Source organism: Cricetulus griseus, chromosome 7 (assembly GCF_003668045.3).
Source record: "Cricetulus griseus strain 17A/GY chromosome 7, alternate assembly CriGri-PICRH-1.0, whole genome shotgun sequence".
NCBI classification, from domain to species: Eukaryota; Metazoa; Chordata; class Mammalia; order Rodentia; family Cricetidae; genus Cricetulus; species Cricetulus griseus.
The window spans coordinates 44,444,292-44,463,151 of NC_048600.1; the positions used below are offsets into that span (position 1 = coordinate 44,444,292).

Genomic DNA, 18,860 nt, shown 5'->3' on the forward strand with positions numbered 1-18,860 from the left:
TGGGCACTGTACATTCTTGGAACTGGCTGTGCCTGCAGCTTGTTTCATCGGTCTGTCAACTTGGTAGATGTTCTCAGCTGAACCTTGTACTTGCTGGCTAGCTTAACAGTACATTTTCAATATGGGCGGGTATACCCTTTGAGCTCAGTTTGACTTCAGGAATCAGGAATTAACAATGTGCTGATTCCACCAGCCAATCCTAACGTCTAAAACCAGGGGGCTGACCTAGAGTTTTTCCTAATGGATGAGAATCATATTGCAGAAGGGTGCTGACTGATGTGGAAGTCACCACAGCCAGTGTAAAATCCAGGGTGGAAAATTGTATGGTGGTGGCACATACCTGTTATTTTAGCAGCACTCAGGGGATCATGAGGTACAGGCGAGACTGAGCTACATAGTGAGACCCTGTCAAAAAAAAAAAAAAAAAAAAAAAAAAAAAAAAAAGGCTGTAATGCCTCCCAGAAGTAGGGAGGCAGAGATAGGCAGATCTGTGATCGAGGCCAGTCTACAAAATGAATTCCAGAACAGCCAGGAATGTTACACAGAGAAACCCCATCTTGGGGGAAAAAAAAGTATGTGGAAGCAAATTCCACTTAAAATATCCATTTACAGATTTGGGAGAGTTTATACCAAATGTTTAACTTTGGCTGTCTCTGGGTAGACAAACCTTAAGGTGCTTTGTTCCTTTTTCTTATCATCTAAAATTCGTAACTCATCTGTATTAAACATTGATGGTAATTTGATAAAACTACTAAAAGATAAAATAATGGAAAACTTATTGGATCATGAGTTCCAGGTCATCCTGAGCTATGATGAGATTCCATTAAAAAAAAAAACAAAAAACATCGTGGGCCAGTCGGTGGTGGCGCACTCCTTTAATCCCAGCACTCAGGAGGCAGAGGCAGGTGGATCTCTGTGAGTTCAAGGTCAGCCTGGTCTACAAAGCTACACAGAGAAACCCTGTCTTGAAAAACAAACTAATACTTATTAAACAAATATCATTATGGGACTTCATAATAAATCATAATTAGGCTTTGGGCTCACAGAATACCTAAGTGTTCAAATTTTCTTACATACCTACTTATATGACACTACCTATGGTGTGGTCAAAACTTCAGGTTCTGAGCTTGTGACAATTTCCTTACAACTTAGCCCTAACTTCTAAGTCTACACTGTCTTCAGGATAATAGGGATAACAATACCAACTTCACAGCTTTGCTAAAAAACACAAAATGCACAGAAACATGGAATAAACTATAGTTGACATAATGCCTAGCATACCAATAAATTACTAGAGATGTAACAGGCCTTCTGAAAGGGGCCAGCGGACTATGTACCCTCACAGCAGAAGCCTCTGCCCAATTGTAGAAGACTGGGTCCTGAAAGCTACGCTGTGAATTCTGACAGGCTTTTTTTTTTTTAATCAGGGAAGGGTGCAGGCAAGAGCAATTGCAGCATTTCTAGCCAGTCAGTCTCCTAGGGCCTCTTTCTTTGATTGATGTGGAGGTACGGATTCCCTTGGTTAATAAGTTAAAGCACAGTGCTCAGGAGCCAAAGGCCGAAGTCTGAAGTCCCAGAGAAAGAAGTACCCTTCCCCCAGTGGGAAACAGTACACTTTTACATCACTCAAGAAATGGTGTTTATTTGGTAAACAATTTCAAAATGATCTCCCAAACTCAGAAGCCACAGCCGTGTGTGTGTGTGTGTGTGTGTGTGTGTGTGTGTGTGTGTGTGTGTGTGTGTGTGTGTTTATTTGGTAAACAATTTCAAAATGATCTCCCAAACTCAGAAGCCACAGCCGTGTGTGTGTGTGTGTGTGTGTGTGTGTGTGTGTGTGTGTGTGTGTGTGTGTGTGTGTGTCTCTCCAAAGTAAACAGGGCAGGACTTCACCAATTGCTCGATTAACAAAACTTTTATCTGATTTTGAGATGAAGTGCTTTCCCTAGTAAGAATCAACTGGAGTGCTCTGTGTAAACAGCTTTCTTAAAGGTTAATATCATTAACGAATTGTTTCTTTTGCAGTTTTTAAGTCCAGAGCTATGGGCTTCAGAATGATTGACAGAAAAGTCTTATTCAGTTCAGTTTTAGGGAAGAAAACTACAGCTTCTCAGAGTTTAGTTTAACACATCTCTTGGAAAGCATTACATATCCTTTATCTTGGTCATTCCCATTTCCATCTCGGTTCTTTTCTAATGACTTAATTTTTAGATTTTTTTATTAAGATTGTCATTTAGTTAAACGCTCAGTTTTCTGACCTTTTCACCTTGAACCTCATACTAACCACCCCGTCTATTCCAGCCTCGATCTCATCATTTTCTTTAACTGGCCCAACTCCCTTTGGAGTCCCAGTCAAGATAAGGTCTCCTTCTTCCAAGGTTATTATCTTGGAAACGTAGCTGATGATGTAGGGGATGGAAAAGATCATCGACGAGGTGTTGCCCTCCTGCCTGAGCTCACCGTTGACCTTGAGCCACAGTCTTAGGGCGTGAGGGTCAGGGATCTTCTCCTTGGGCACGAAGGCGCTGACAGGGCAGGAGGCCGTGAAGCCCTTGGCCAGGGTCCAGGGCAGGCCCTTCTTCTTGCACTCTTCCTGCACATCTCTGGCAGTCATGTCCAGGCACAGGGCGTAGCCGGCCACGTAGTCCATGGCGGCGGCCTCGGGGATGGCTTGACCACGCTTGCCCAAAAGCACTCCCAACTCTACCTCGTGGTGCAGGTTCCGGCAATAAGCGGGCATTAACACCGGTGAGCCCTCGGGAGCGTACGCGGTGGACGGCTTCAAGAAGAGCACAGGTTCGCTTAGCACCGCGCTGCGCATCTCCTTGACGTGGTCTGCGTAGTTCCTCCCCACGCACACGATATTCTTGCCCCATTCCCAGAAGCGAGACAGTGACTTGGGGGAAGCCATGGTACAACCTGTGTCACGTGATGGCACACTCCCGGGACTACGGCGGCCTCGTGGGGTCACGCTGCCTTAGGACGGTGTTCTGGCCGTAGCTGCCCGCTCGTCGTTGCGCAGTAGCTGGACGCTGAGGTCAGCTAAAGGACTCTGCGCGCGGGCAACGGCCGGAAGAGACGAGGAGGCGGAGTACGCTCGACCTCCCTTCACGGCCTACGCTGACTTCCAGACCCGGTATCCTAGCCAAGGCTGCCAGGGCAGGGTGGGAACATTTTGGGCAGGAGCTGCTGATTGGCTGGGGGCGGCACTGGTGGCGAGGGACGGACACTGGTTGGCTGTGAGCTCTCTGGGCGGGCACTGTTGGTTTGAGGGCGCGGCGTTTTGTTAGAGACCAGGAGCTGGTTGGTTGGGAGTAGGCGAGGAGGGCGCTGATTGGTTGCAGTCGCCAACGCCAGTGTTGATGCCCACGACGCCGGAGTTGCGGACTCCGCCGCCCGGTGGGTCATGGTGCTGGGTCGCGGGCCGCGGTGCCTCTGGAGACTGTCAGCGCTGGGAGTCGCCTGCGCGCGCCGTGGCCTGGGTGAGTGTGTCTGGGCGCTGACGCGGCGCGGCCCGGGGGTCGGTGGCCCGGGGTAAAGGGCGGGCATCTGCTCCCACCCGGCCGGAGTCGGACTCCACTTGTAGGGTCGCGACCTCAGTTTCTAAGCCAGCTGCTTTTCCTCTCGGCGTCCATCTGATGTGGCGACAGTGGGTTGCCAGCGTCCCGGAGCTGGTCGGCCTGAGTCCAGCTCGCCGGGAACTTGGAAGCAATCATGAATCAAAGTGCGTGGTCCATCTTTACTAAGAAAGAAGCCCATTCGTTGAGAACCCCAGAAGTACATGTCTCTTCAGTTAAGGAATACCCCTTAGTGTCACTGCTGAAGGCTGTTTAAAAGCTAGGCGAGGGTACAGTTACTGCTGGGCAGTACCGCTTATGGGAGTCCGAAGCTCAGCATTTGGTGCAGCAGAAGCCCGCCCAGTGAGAAGACGCAACTTTCTGAAAGTCTTGAGTTTTAAAGACTGTTATGAGCAAAATAAAACAGGTCTGTGGATTTGGTCTTGAACTACAGGCTGCAGGTCTGTGACCTCGACTCAAGCAAAATGTCCCTACTTGCAAATTAAGGAGCTAGGAGCATCTTCTGGGCAGTGTCAGGCTAGGTGTAGCTAGGAAAAAGGTTTCTGGAGGTGCCCTCAGTCGGTGAATTCCTTCTTTAGGAGTTATCGCATCTTCTCCAGGTTACGATCAGGCTCTTTTGGGACCTCGAGTGGGTTGAGCACTAATAATAATATGTTATGTAGCCGTGCAGTGTTTGCAGTGTTCTGCCAGGAAATACATGAACCGGCTCATACTCACCTGTTTTTCACCCTTTTGCCCTCCATGGGCTTGGACAGTGCCAGGGCTTAGGGAGTTCGGATATTACAGAAACCCGATCTTACAGAAATGTTTATTTTTGCTGAATACAAAGAGAAGGGTCTGGGAAATGTCCAGTTGTTGTGCCAAAAAGAAGAAATGGGGAACCAGGGTTTAGCACAGTAACAAAACACTTCCTTCCCTAGCACTCTTAAAGTACTGGGGCACCTTAGGCACCACAAAGCAAACAGTGCCACTTGGTTAGTTTTGCTGGCCATGGTTAGTTATTAGAGTTGATAGTATTATTTATCACAGTATTAAAACTGTTGTTTTCTTTATTCCTGAGAGAGTCAGAATGCCATTGTCTTCTACCACCTTTTGTGGTTTTCCCCTCTTTAAAGCCAAGACACAAAACATTTTTGGTGGCCCCCATGTATTTTCAGGTTGAATGAGAAATATTTTGGCATCTGATGACCTAGTGGTGTAGAGTATACCTTTGTCCTTTGAATCATCACTCTAGACCTCCTTGGTGCACCCCAAGACAGTCCTTGCTTGAATGATTGTTCTATGTCCTTCATGCTTGAGTCTCAGACAGCCAGTTTCTTATTTTCAGGAGCTGGCACTATGTGTATTTTCCATTATGCTGGCCATTTAGTATAAAATACTGTTTTCTCATCTGGGTAGAGGCCTGAGAAGGGTTGTAAGTTCAGAGAATTGAGCTCTTGTTAGTGAAGAGGCCGTGCCTAGAGGATGAGCAGCTATGCTGTGGTGCCTCGTTCTGCCTTCCTTAGGTTTGAGTCACACCACAGGCAGGTAGGAAAACCTGTTAAGAACTCTTGAAAAGAAATATCAAGATTCCAAGTCTACTTTGAGTGTGACTCACTTACTTTGCATGTATGAGCCCCTAGGGTTCTGTCTCTTCCACTGGGGGGGAAAAACTGAGACAGAAGGATTGCTGAACTTTGTTTGTTTTTGAGACAGAGTTGTTTTTTTGTATTGCTTTGGAGCCTGTCCTGGAACTCACTCTGTAGACCAGGCTGGTCTTGAACTTACAGAGAACCACCTGCCTCTGCCTCCTGAGCACTGGGATTAAAGGTGTGTGCTACCAACACCCGGAAGGATTGCTGAATTTAAGGCCAGCCTGGACTACATAGTGAGTTTTGGGCTAGACAGGCATATAGAGGGAGATCTATTAAAAAAAAAAAAAAGAGCTGGGTGTTAGTGGCGCAGGTCTTTAATCCCAGCACTAGGGAGGCAGAGGCGGATCTCTGTGAGTTTGAGGCCAGCCTGGTCTACAGAGCGACTTCTAGGACAGCCTTCAAAGCAATACAGAGAAACCCTGTCTTGGGGAAAAAAATAAGGAAACCAAACAAACAAGACCCCCCAAAACCTAAAAAGCACCTCCCCACTCAAAACCAAAACAATAATTCTGTATGTGAGACAGGCTGACTTAGGCTTCACTTTCCTGAAGCCTAAGAATAGGATATTCTCTCAAAGGAGCTTGGGAAAGCCAGGGGTCAAACCACTGGGTACAAGGGGCATGGCTGCCCTGAAGTCTTAGTAAGGTGTCTTCACAGAACACTGAGGTTCCTCCTATGTATTTATTTAGGTCAGGCCCTGCTGGGAATCTTTCTGTATCACACAGATTTCAGGAAAAGTCTGACTGTGGAGCAAGACAAGATGAAGGTTGAGCTACTGCCTGCCCTGACTGACAACTACATGTACCTGGTCATTGATGAGGACACCAAGGAGGCTGCCATTGTGGATCCAGTGCAACCCCAGAAGGTGTGTGGCTCTTCTTGGCTCCCTGTGCTTTGTCACATATGAGTTACAGCCACAGGGTCTTATGGCTTTGTGGAAGCTAAGTGGAAATTAGTTCATTCAAAACAAAGTTGTGCCTAGCCGCTGGTAAATGGGGCAGTGAGGAGGACAGGAGAAACCACAGGCCTCTGCGGCAAGGCTGACACACTTTTAAATCTCTGTGTCTGAACATGTGTGAATCCTGAAACCCTACTCATCTTCCATGTTTCTGCTCAGTCAGAGCTGGCCGGGTTCAGGGAGGTGATGGTTTGGATGGAACAGTTAAATTGATGGAGAGAGAAAAAAAAATCTTCTGCCTGTTGTCTGGAGTGTGGTCAGTCATCAGGGGTGGGAAGAGGGCTAGGCACCCACTATGCAGGCAGATGAACCAGGACCAGAGTGTGACTGAGCCTTTATGCTGCCCTATGCCTGCAGGTTATAGAAGCCGTGAAAAAGCACCATGTAAAGCTGACCACAGTGCTCACCACTCACCACCACTGGTAAGTGCTCAGGCTGTGAATGTACCTGTGGGACCTGTGGGTGGGACCTGCCATTTATCTGTGAAGTCACTATACAAAGAAGAGTGAGACCCTTGAGCAAGGAAGGATGTTAAGAACACGCCAAGGCTCCTGCCTTCTTCCTCTTGGGCCACTGACCTCTGGGTTCTACTAATGCAGCAACTTCCAGGTAAGGTATTTGTGACATGTGAAGAGGAACAGAGGGACAGGGCCAGTACCCTCAGGCACAAGTGTCCACTGCTGTCCCTTTAAAGCTAGGCTTCTCTGGTCACAGGAGGACCCCTGGTGGCTGCCTTCACAAATCTTAGATTCAGAAAAAGTGATGTTGACACCCATTCATGTCAGAGAAAAAAGAGAAGGTAGGGCCTGGCGGTGGTGGTGGTGGTGCACACTTTTAATCCCAGGACTGGGGAGGTAGAGAGGCAGGTGGATCTCTGTGAGTCTGAGGCCAGCCTGGTCTACAGATCGAGTTCTATGACAGGCTCCAGAGCTACCCAGAGAAATTCTGTCCCAACACCCCCCCCCAACAAAACAAGTAGATAGGCATCAGTATTTTCTTAAATAAAATCAAAAAACAACAAAATGGGGAGATGGAGCTCTGTGAGTTTAGCTCTGTGAGTCTATATAGTCTATGTAGTGAGTTGCAGGCTGTGAGACCCTGACTTTGGAGGCAGGTGGCTATGTTTCCAGAAGTGTTGATTGGCTTTTGTTGTATGGTTGGTTTTGGTGTTTTGAGATGAAATTTCACTCTGTTGTGAAGGCTGCCCTTGAATTTGGGGGCTTTAGGATAGTTTCGCCCAAAGCCTCATTCCTGACTTTTTTTTTTTTTAAGATTTATTTATTTATTTATTTATTTATTTATTATGTATATAACAATCTGCCCCACTATATGCCTGCACACCAGAAGAGGGCACCAGATCTCATTATAGATGGCTATGAGCCACCATGTGGTTACTGGGAATTGAACTCAGGACCTCTGGAAGAGGAATCAGTGCTCTTGACCACTGAGCCATCTCTCTAGCCCCATTCCTGACTTTTATTATTCTTTTTTTTTGTTTTTGAGCCAGGGTCTCTAGCTGGCCAAGAAATTGCTTTTTGGATCTTTTGGATCTTTTAGACTCTTCAAAGCTAGAGGAAATGTTTGTTAGGCTCTTAATTTTCTTTTCTAAACATCTCCGTGAAGAAAGCCAGAGCCTTTTTCTTTAATCCTGTCCTGGGTATGTTAGAGCTGGGAACTCCACTGACTCTGCTGATATAAACAAAGCTGGGGCCATGCCTCTAGGTCACTCTGTCTTTGTGGCTGGTTTAGCCAGCCAAGTCTCTGAGAGCCTGAGTGAGACTTCAGCACCTGGGACAGGGAGTTGAACTTTAGTCTTGGCCTGTGCTATACTTTATGGCTGCTCTATTTTTCGAGGCTCCTTTTCCTGGGCTCCTAGCTGCTGACATTTTCACCTTTGGGGGTCTGGTGTTGCCTACCTTGCAGACATCAAACACTTTGCACACTTTTTTTCTCTTCCACTTCAGTAACTAGTACTTCAGATGCCCCTTTCCTGAAAATGTGGGGAATTCTTTTTTTTTTCTGTCACCTTCTTGTGTTTATGTCATCATCAAGCCCAATGCTGCACCATGGGTTTGGCCTGTGGCTCACAGGACAAATATGCTGTGTTATTGGTTATTGGTAGTGATATTTTAAAAGGTAGGTGATGAGGTGATGGTACCTACCTGACCTGTGTGTGCTCCCTGTCCAGGCAGTGGAGCAGAGAGCTGGGTAACTTTCTCCCCCCAGTTTACTTAGAGCCCTGCTGTTCCAAGGATTGTTTGACTATGGAGTGAAGTAGCCAAGGGACTGATGGGACAGGTGTTTCCCATTCCTATCTTGAGCTGAGGGTGATCCACAGTGTGGGGATACTCCTATCTGTGCTGGTACCATGGCCCTGCCCTCTGTTGCTCATTTTTAAAAAGGGGGAAATGGCTCCCTGGGGAACTGTGGGAATCCCGGTTCTAGGAGGTGCCACCACTCTGGCTGTCCTGTGCTCTGTGCGCAGATCTCCCTCAGATGGGCAGTATCGTAGTTCTAGAAGTTCCCAGGATAGCCCAATAGTATTGACCCAAATTGGGATGCACGTTAGGATTTCCAAATCACACCCTACCTCGGTGCCCAAACCCTCACCTCAGAAGGTGTGGTAAGAGTGAGGCTTCTGTACAAGTGGGAACTCTCCAGGTAATTTCCTGTGGCCCAAGTTGAGGGAGCTATGCCTGGGACTCCCTGGCTGTATGTGATCTACTTTCTCTGTTCAGGGGCATGCTGGACACCTGAGAAAGTTATTTTCAGTGTTGCCAAATGGCAGGCAAAAAGTGTTTCCTGGTTGCCTGTTTCTACTGAAGAATATATAGACAAAGTAAAAATTCCATTTGGTCAGGGATTAAAGGTGAGCAAGCAGCCCCCTCCATCTCACCAGGTCACCCAGGCCTCCTGTTTGACTTCTAGGGACCATGCTGGTGGGAATGAGAAGCTGGTGAAGCTGGAACCTGGGCTGAAGGTTTATGGAGGTGATGACCGCATTGGGGCCTTGACTCACAAAGTCACACACCTTTCCACACTGCAGGTACATAGTGAGCCCTGCCAGGATGCTAGGTCCTCAGGCATCATTTGGAAAGGGGCTGATCAGGCAAAGGGCTCCCTGGGCCTGTCTCAGTATTGCTTGAACAGTCTTCTCTTTAAGATCATAATGAAGTCGGGCTGTAGTGGTGCACACCTTTAATCCCAGCACTTGGGAGGCAAAGGCAGGCAGATCTCTGAGTTCGAGGCCATCCTGGTCTCCAGAGTATGTTTCAGCACATCCAGAGCTACAGAGAGAAACCCTGTCTCAAAAAAACAAAAACAAATGAAACAAAACAAAACAAAACAAATGAGCATAGTGAGAAAACCAACATCAGAATTGTGACTGGACATGGGGAAGACCACCGAGTGGGCCCGAGTCAGCTGAGAATGAAATAGAGCCTCTGGGAGCCTTCTGACCTCTTGGATGTGACAGTGTGTGGGAATATCCACCCTTGTTAGGGACATGTATCTGTAGTATTTGGGAAAATTGGTCAGAGTGTGAGCAACTTGAGCAGAGAGAGGCTGTGCAGATGTGGAAAGAGTGTAAGCCTTGTTGACTATATCTGGGGAGTGTTTGCATTGCTGGGTCAGCTTTAGGTTTGAACACTTGAAGTGAAGAGCAGGGAGGTAATCAGAAAAGTGTCTTCTATGGGAAAATGCCTGGTTTAGATTTGGCTCAGTTCTGGAGGCAAAATAAACCTCTTTTGGTTTTATCTTTGAACAAACACATCTGAAGCATCTGCACCTGGGCTGCTGAAGCTGAGCAGAGACCCTTTGGCCTGTCCTGGGTGCTCTGTAGTTGTCTAGAATGCAGGTGGATCCTGTAGTAAGTGTGTCAGGAAGGGGAGGGTCATAGTCTGTCACTTGTGATGTTCCAAAAAGGCTACTGGTGGTCGGAGCTCATCCTACCACCTCTATTTCAGGTGGGGTCTCTCATTGTCAAATGTCTGTCAACACCATGCCATACTTCCGGACACATCTGTTACTTTGTGAGCAAGTCTGGTAGCTCAGAGCCCTCTGCAGTGTTCACAGGTGAGTATTGGAGGCCGGGGGTAGGGTGTGTGTCTATATGAAGACTCTCTTTGGCATTCACTGTGTGAGGAAGAAAGAACTCCTCTGAGAGAAGCAGGTGTTTCCTGCCAGACTTTTTTAGCAGGGGCTGCACCTCTCTAAACCTACATCTCATATAAGGAAGCCACAGCCCCCAGGATTGGAGCCTGGGATTTGTTCAAACTGGAGTGCAGAGGTGCTCTGTGAATTGAGTCTGAGCTGCTGCTGTGTACCTGGTTGCTGCATCAGGTGTTTGAGGGGGACAGCCTGCATTTGCAGTGTTCACCACCCTGCCGCCACAGCCCTCACCCTCTAGCAGCCAACAAATAGACATGGGGCGGGGGCTGGCTGAGGAAAGCCCCAGGGATTCCAAGTATCCTTCCTGCAACCTTGCAGAGAGCCTTGTGATCTGGGCTAGGCCAGCACAAGGCAATACCTCAGCCCTGGCCTGGGTGACACGCACCCAGTAACCTTGCAGAGCCAGAAGCCTGACTTCAAAGTGGGTGGTTCACACGCTGAGGCTGAGCCAGCCCCTGGGGCAGGGTGCAGTTCACACTCCGTGAAAGAAGGTTTGTCCAGAACTCAGAGGACTTTTCCCCTTGTGAAGTAAAAAACAAAATGGTGCAAGTGCTGATTGGGAGCCTGTGAAGCAGAGTACCTTGTGACAACAGTGCTCAAATGGCATGGGCTGGCGTGGGGACTGAGGTGGGAGCACAGGGCTAGTGTTCTGCAGAGGGCCTGGCTCCTGCCTCTTAGAGTTGTGATGTAGTGTTGCTGTCCATGATAGCCACTGGGGTGATTCAGAGCCTGGCTGGAGGATGTGCCAGCATGTGCTAATGAGGTCATAGCAGCACTTTCAGATGGGAGAAACCCTGGAGAAATACTCAGGGTGGAGACATGGATTTCTGCTGTATAGACCTGAAATTTCCCAGGAGCCCAAGCCTTTTTTAAAAAAACACATGTTACAGAATGCCAGGGTTTTTTGTCTTGTTTTCAGACAGGGTCTCTGTTGCCCAGGTTGACCTGGAAATGTGGGGAATTACAAGTGTGAATCAGCACACCTGACCTGAATTCCTTGTCTTCCTCATGGCATTGTGTGGTTCAAGCTCAGGCCTTGGGCCCTTTTTATGTTGGGCTCACCTTTACTCTCTGAGTTGAGAGCAGAGGCGTCACCTGCTCCAGCTGTAGCCTGGAACGGGACATCTCTGCTATGTGTCCTCACTGGGGTTGGTGGCTTTGGTAAGGCTTTTCTGAATGCAGCCCTGCTGTGGTGTGATGGTGATAATCACAATGTCCTCAGCTTATGACTCTCAGGGTTAACAGAGGTGTAGACACAGCTGGCCTCCCCTGTTGCGTGCCCTGCAGAAGTCCATGTCAGTGTCTGCAGGAGCAGATGGTGGTACCTGCTTTTCAGGTTACCATTGGCTGATAGTAGGGAAGCCACATCAGGACCTGCCAGCCTTGGAGGAGGGGAGAGAGATGGGGTGTTGCGTGTCATGCCCCAGGTACACCTGTGTTGGTTGATTTTTTTTGTCAACCTGACACAAATTAGACTCTTATGGGAAGAGAAAAACCTCAATTGAGAAAACGCCTTCATCGGATTGGCAAGTCTGTAGGGCATTTTCTTGATTAGCAATTATGGGAGGGCCAGTCCTCCGTGAGCAATGCTACCCCTGGGCAGGGGTGTTCTGGGTACTTTAAGACAACAAACTGAGACAGGCAGTGAGCAGTACCCTCCATGGTCTCCGCTTCATGAAGTTCCTGCCTCCCCTTCACGGAAGTAATAAGATGACTTGAGAGCAAAACCAACCTTTGCTCTCAAGGTTGGTTTTGGTTTTCATAGCTACAGAAAAGCAGACCAGGACAACACTGTCTGCTCTTCTTGGCCTAGAACTTTGCCAAATGTTCTGCCTGGGTTTTTGCATGAGTTCTGGAGATTGGGCTCAGGTCCTGATGCTTGTAAGGCAAGCGTTTACCAACTAACCAGTCTCCACAGCACTCCTATTGCCAGTGCTGTGGATGGAAGCCAAGGCCTGTGTAGGATAGGCAGATGCTGTACCTGCCTACCACTGAGCCCCAGCTGAGCCTGAGGCTGGGTCTCTCATGACTCTGCCTTGGGAGGTAGAAGGTCCTGTGTATCATGGAGGGTGCTGCAGGATGTCAGCCCTGTGGTGTCCTGCACTTTCTGTGACTGATGGTGGGCAGCACCTGGCATGTGGTGTGAGGTGTCTTCAGGTCATTTTATAACTGCGTGGTACGCATGCTCTGCACCAAGGTAAAGGTGCCTGGCAGCAGCAGTGAGGGCCAGTGATGAAAAGTGCACTGTTGAGTAGCTCAGGAGAGGATGCATTTACATCTCTATGTACAGCGAGAGAAGGGTGTGGTGGGCGGGCCAGGCATCTTGTACAGCTGTAGTATGGGATAGGGTCTGTTTAGGCTGAGATAGGCGGCTTGCCACAGAGATAACAGGTGGCAGTGCGGGGCAGGAAGTGTTTATGAGGGGTGAGCTTAGGACTTCAGTTTTGGGATCCCTGTGGATACCCAGGAGCAGAGACAGGTACCCTGGGAAGGGGCAGTCAAGATGTAAATGGCACCATGAGGGCCCACTAATGTGGCCTAGCCACAGTGGAAAATCCAGGGTGTGTAGGGAACAGAAGCCAGGTGGTCTTACTGATGCTGGGGTGAGGCCAAAAGCAATGCTAGTCTGGGGATCAGGGAGGGGCTTCCTCAGGTATTCCCATCAACAAAGGGAAAGAGTGTCAGAGACATGGATGCCAGGAGAAAGGGGACATCCAAGGATCTAGGCGAGGACACAGGAGGGCTGCTGAGAAGGGGGAAATGGACTAGGTTTGTGATGATTTCAGCTATGGTGGGTATCTATACTGGGGTAGATAGTGGGTCTGGGGGCCTTGGGTTTCAGGCCCACAAATATTACTATTAATGGCTATGGTTGAAATTGGAGGCTGGCAGAATGGAGAGCTGTGGATGGCCTTGTGCCGTGTTGGGTGAAGATGTCTAATGATTGTTCTGGTGGTGGGTGGTTTTGGGTTGTGTTCTGGTGCTTGTTTGTAAGTTTGGGGCTTAGTACCAGGTGCAGGAGGCCAGGGTATGAGCTAGCCCTGAAGGACCATCATTGTGTTTTTCAGGTGACACGTTGTTTGTTGCTGGCTGTGGGAAGTTCTATGAAGGGACTGCAGACGAGATGTACAAGGCACTGCTCGAAGTCTTGGGCCGGCTTCCTCCAGACACAGTAGGCAGTGCTTCCCTTCCCCAAAGGCCCCACGTGCTCCAGGAAACAGATGTGTTGTAGGCTAGACCCACCATTCAGGCCTAGGAAGCTGTCTCTGCTTTCACAACTGGTCTATGTGTGGTAGACCCCTTGCTGGCCTCACTTCTGAGCTGAGGGGAGAAGTAGGCAAAGCCATCACCTCACAGTTTTTATTAGTACTTAATCCATGTGTGGCCCTCTAGTTGCACACACTGTATGGGGTGTCACACCAGGCTGAGACATGACATGGTTCTGAACCCTCAGGGTTCACAAGGGTGGATTAATCAGTCAGAGCTCATGTGTTGGCTCTTTCTTCAGAAAGTCTACTGTGGCCATGAGTACACCATAAACAACCTTAAGTTTGCACGACATGTGGAACCCAACAATGCTGCCATTCAGGAGAAACTGGCCTGGGCCAAGGTGAGTGGAACCCAATCGTGGAGCATGTCCTAGGGGCCCATCATGGTGCAGTGACTTTCTACAGGGCCGGATGCAGACACAGCACTATCTGCTGAGCAGGTGGAAGTGGGGTGTCACCAGCTCATTGCTGGTCACGGCAGTAAAGTCCATCTGACTGGAGGGTCCAGTGTAAGTTGTGGACACGACATTTTAGCATAATAGAGACTCAGGCTACAGGGCCAGCCTTGTTCCCCACATACTAAGCTGTGAGTCAGTTGGACCTTCTGTGAGGAACCTGCTTCTGCTGCCACCCAGTCAGTAGGGATATCACCTGACAGGGTTTGTCTCCACAATGGCGCCGGTGAGCTACTACAGCACAGCCCGAGGCAGTGGGCTGAGGGCTTTGTTAGACACCAGGGCTGTGCTTCTTGAACTCACTGTAGATGCTGTCAGTAACAGCTGCACATGCCCGGAGAGCCAGTGAGGTTCCCTTCTGCAAGTTTAGGAGGTTGTACTGTTTAAGATAAATACCTGTCCAGCACCCTGTCCAAATCAGGGAGGGGTTTACAAAGTAATATTAGAAAATTCAGCAGACCTGTAATCCCGGCACTCAGGAGGGAGGCAGGAGAATTACAAGTCTGAGGCCAGATTAGGCCACATAAACATTCTGAGTACTGTGCCAGTCAGGACTATATAGCAAGACCCTGTCTCAAAAACAATCAAAACCAAAAAATTCATATCTTAATACTTGGGAAGCTAAGTGAGGCCAAAGAGTTAGGAGTTCAAGGCCCATCTCAGCTACATTGTGTGTTCTTAGCTAGCCTGGGCTATATGAGACTATCTCAAAACAACAAAAAATTCAAATGCTGAGTCAGGTGTGGTGGCACATACCTAATCCTACTTAAGAGGCTGAAGTACAAGTGTTGCAAGTTCAAGACATGCCTGAGCAGCGTATCAAAACCACCTCAAAAATTTTTTCAGCCCCCCCTTATATTTATGCCTGATTATTTAATATTCCCATAAAGATCACACTTCATGCACACAGTCCATACCGTAATACCATTCTGCAACTTAGTTTCCTTATTTCCTCTGGGGATCAAACCCAGAGCCTCACAATGCCAGACAAACTGAACTTTAAGGGTAATTTACATGTATGAGATGTCTTGAGTAAGACTGTAGTTAGATGAACTTTGACAGTGCACATCCACATATTCAATATTCAAGCTAGAGAACCATATTCAAGCTAGAGAACACTGCTGCTCTTCTCTGCAGGGCACTCTTTTTTAAAGGTTTATTTTGATTTTCTGTATGAGTGTTTTACCTACATGTGCTTGTGTGCATCACATGCCTGCCCCATGTCCATGGAGGCCAGAGGAGGTCATGGAACCCTGGAACTGGAATGACAGTTCCCATGTGGGTGCTGGGAACTGAACCTAGGAACTAGTGCAAGAGCAGCAACTGCTGAGCCTTCTCTTCAGCGCCACTCCCCCAAGGCCCTCCTGATCCTTTAGCACCTTGCCATTGGCGGTTGTCCTGTTTTCTGACACTATCAATTGCCCTTATCTAGAGGCTTCTATGACAGAACCATACGATCTTCCTCAGTTCTCCTCTGCTTTTGCTCAGCCTCATTTTGAGGCCCAGCCCTGCTGGTTCCGTTTGTGAGTATGTCCTGTATTCTGTGCATGGCTCGCTACAGGAGCTCATCGATAGCTATGGGTGAGCCCCAGGGGATGGTGCTGTGAATGCTTGTGCACATCTTGTTCATGCCCTTGGCTTTATGTTTAAAAGTGGAATTGCTGGATTGTATAGCCAAATGTATGTTTAACTTTTTTTTTTTTTTTTTTTTTTTTTTTTTGCTTTTTCAAGACAGGGTTTCTCTGTGTAGCTTTGGAGCCTATCCTGGAACACTCTCTGTAGACCAGGCTGGCCTCGAACTCACAGAGATTCGCCTGCCTATGCTTTCTAAGTGCTGGGATTAAAGGCATGCGCCACTACCACCCGGCTATATTTAACTCTTAAACTGATTTCCAAAATTTGATCCTGCTGTTTTGTTTTATTTTCCCCTCTCAACCCCTGTAGTTCCTGATGCTTTCTTTGCATGCTAACCAACCGTCAGTGCTTCTGGTCTCTCATAACCCTTGGCTTTGTGTCCTGGTGGTGAGGGAAGGTTCATGTGGGCGTCTGCAGCTGCTCTTACAGCACTGTCCCTGCTCTGTCCCTGAGGCCTCCTTGTTAGCCATCAAGAGCTGCATGGAGACCCCTTAGCTTATAAACTCACCTTCCACTCAGCTGTGTTAACATTGTCTGCCGTGGTCTGTGGTACTCAGGAGTAAGGCAATCCACGCAAGGTGGTGGCCAGTGCCCTCAAGCACTCTACTGATTGCCCATTCTCTAGGCGCTTTGTGGGAGCTCCTGGCAGGGGGGTGAGCCTTCCACATCCTGTGCTGAGAGCCCAAATCACTCAGTGCTCCTCATGTTAGTTTTCTTGTTGGGAGGGCCTTGCTGTCTTTGTGCTGTGCTTCTGTTGTGTGAAACATAAAGCTCACAGTAGTGAAGACAGAACTTGCCCTTCCCTTCAGAGACAGCATAGGCAGGAGTGACTTACTGGTGGCAGGAATTTACTCTCAGGGATACAGTTGGAGATGACTGCTAGTCCCTCCCATGAGCTCAGCCTGTCACAGAAGCCAGACACCCACCTGTCTGCACTGACTGCTTTCTTGCTCTGCCTTCTAGGATAGTCTTGAGTTTAAAGCTCACTAAGACATTTGAAAGGTAGGACCCATTTGGTCCCTATGTGACAGTGGCATCTTTTATAGGAGAAGTATGCTGTTGGGGAGCCCACGGTGCCATCCACCCTGGCAGAGGAGTTCACCTATAACCCCTTCATGAGAGTGAAGTAAGATGGTTGTGGCGGGGCTCTCTCTTGGCCTTACCTCCCTTGGTAGCTCAGGCTTTATGATCTTGTCTAAGTTCACCCCAGCAAAGAGATGAGCCAGGGCTAACCCATCCTGAAGTGGATGGGCCTGACCCTCATACCCCAACTTTATTAAGTGTACCCAAGAGGCAGGCTTTGTCCCATAAATGTGAGGATATGCTTTTCTTGGCATCTTGGCAAGGATGTGGGGGACCCATGACCCATACGGAGGGGGGCTTTGGAGAACTTCTTTAAGGACCCTTGAAGCTCTGGGACTCTAGGCTGGGTGGGCAGCATGGAGTTGGTGGCTTCCGTTTGCATATTGCTGGTAGGACCTGTTTGGCTTAGCCCTAGCTGTTTTTCTGCATGAGGATGTCCTAGGCTCTGCTTACAGCTTGTTCTTCTATCTTGCCTACAGGGAGAAGACTGTGCAGCAGCATGCTGGGGAGACGGACCCTGTGACCACCATGAGGGCCATCCGCAGGGAGAAGGACCAGTTCAAGGTGCCACGGGACTGAGGCACATGGGGATGGGAACTTTTAAGTGACTGTCTGGTTGCTCATGCAGGATCTAGTCTGCTTTTATTTTAAGTTAATCCAGAGCCCTTAGCTTATGTTATCAAATGTTCTAATGCATATTTATAAGAGAAAAAGGTTAAAAGTATTTATTCCCATAACCCTGTTTATGGACTCTGCATTATCTCTGGCTATAGATGTATATAGCCTCAGTGCCTGTGGTCACATGATGTCCAGTGTTCAGCTAGCTTCTTAGAGTGGTGCTGGCTCTGGGAAGGCCTGATCTGGGCTTCCCACCTTGGCTTTCTGGCTCTTTAGGGAGAAGGATGGCTGGCACCCTCCTTGGCTTTTCCTCCCTCTTCCACTAACCTCTGTGGCCCGTCCAAGCCCCAGACTCTGGGTCCTCAGGTCATATTGCAGGTAATAGTTTAGGTCTGAGTGGGTAGGATGGAGTCAGCAGACATGGATGCCCAGTGACACCGAGGACCCTGATAGTTGGAGGAAGAATTTGAGACTGGGGTGCCTGGTCTAAACCCCCAGGGGACGGTTGACCCTGACAGAGTGGAACGTTGCTTTGATCTGTGCTGGGTGCGGTCAGCATCCCTCAAGCCTGCTGCAGCATGTGCACCCTGTTCTGCTGTCTGCATTGCTGGCCTAGCCCCCAGGCTGTAGCTTCACAATACCCTTGTTTCCTTGCAGTTGCCTCAAACTTTAGCCTGCTGTGGGGTCAGGATACAGGTGGTCTAAACTGCATTACTGCCACACAGTTCCTCTTTAGAAATGACGTAGGTGGAGCCATTACTCCTGCCTATGCTTTCATCTCCAGAGGTGACATGGACTGGAACTTGCATGTGTGGTGCATGCGATAAGTGTCAAATCATGTGTGCTTGGCCAATCCTGCCATAGCTCTAATAGGCACTGTGGTTTCTACCAGCCTCCAAATAAATGCGGTATCCCTCTGTGAGCCTCAGTGTGCGGAGATCTCAAGGCCCAAATGTCTTCTCCAGAATGTGTGCGGCCATGCGGCTGCTCTCCTGTGCAGTGTATTTAAATGTTCTGCACCACCTAGCACCATGTGGCCATCCAGGGGACTTTTGGCATGCCCCCTCTGAACCGTCAAGTCCTAAATAAGATGGTTTGCATGTCCAGCAAGCCAATGTGTCCCCGCCCACCCCAGCCATGCACTATGGTGACCTAGGCACCTGAACTGAGGGTTAACAGACACTGAGATCTTAGCAGGTAATAGACACAAGCCTTGCTGTGCAGGGACAAGGAAGAGTGTGATAGAGCAGGCAGTGGGGACAGTCCTTTAGAAAGACAGGAAACCTGCAGCATGGCCTCACTATGACCTTACCAGGTCTGCTGGCCAGGGGAGGCTCCCCAAGAAGTAATATTTGTGAAAAAGTGTGGGGAAGGGACATGTGGGAAGGAGGTAGAAGAGGTTAGGGTGAGAGTAACAAGAGTGCATATTTATCTGGCTGGCAGTGGTGCCTGGTTCTCAGGGC

At 48.8% G+C, this 18,860-nt stretch overlaps 2 protein-coding genes across 3 annotated transcripts; one reads left to right on the plus strand and one right to left on the minus strand.

The window, feature by feature from the left end:
- Nucleotides 1-1,622: 1,622 nt before the first annotated feature.
- Fahd1 (fumarylacetoacetate hydrolase domain containing 1) lies at nt 1,623-3,153 on the minus strand. The gene has a single exon (XM_027424983.2). It carries the CDS (start codon nt 2,906-2,908, stop codon nt 2,243-2,245), a length of 666 nt encoding a protein of 221 aa, XP_027280784.1. The 5' UTR covers nt 2,909-3,153; the 3' UTR covers nt 1,623-2,242.
- Nucleotides 3,154-3,323: 170 nt separating this feature from the next.
- Nucleotides 3,324-18,319, plus strand: Hagh (hydroxyacylglutathione hydrolase). 2 transcript variants are annotated; one of them, XM_027424979.2, is made up of 9 exons: nt 3,324-3,479; nt 5,899-6,074; nt 6,525-6,589; nt 9,096-9,213; nt 10,133-10,241; nt 13,406-13,509; nt 13,846-13,947; nt 16,743-16,822; nt 17,259-18,319. In XM_027424979.2, the coding sequence occupies exons 1-9, from the start codon at nt 3,404-3,406 to the stop codon at nt 17,356-17,358; spliced, it is 930 nt and encodes a 309-aa protein (XP_027280780.1). In that variant the 5' UTR covers nt 3,324-3,403; the 3' UTR covers nt 17,359-18,319. The 2 variants fall into 2 exon arrangements, with proteins under 2 accessions (XP_027280780.1, XP_027280781.1); XM_027424980.2 differs by having other exon boundaries at nt 3,328-3,479; nt 5,935-6,074.
- The last annotated feature ends 541 nt before the right edge of the window (nt 18,320-18,860 follow it).

Excerpts from the sequence above, each read along its gene's own strand:
- Fahd1 (XM_027424983.2), bottom strand. The coding sequence starts at position 2,908 with ATGGCTTCCCCCAAGTCACTGTCTCGCTTCTGGGAATGGGGCAAGAAT.
- Hagh (XM_027424979.2), top strand. The coding sequence starts at position 3,404 with ATGGTGCTGGGTCGCGGGCCGCGGTGCCTCTGGAGACTGTCAGCGCTG. Across the intron at positions 9,214-10,132 it reads CACACCTTTCCACACTGCAG|GTGGGGTCTCTCATTGTCAA; the intron begins GTACATAGTGAG and ends CCTCTATTTCAG. Across the intron at positions 10,242-13,405 it reads GCCCTCTGCAGTGTTCACAG|GTGACACGTTGTTTGTTGCT; the intron begins GTGAGTATTGGA and ends TGTGTTTTTCAG.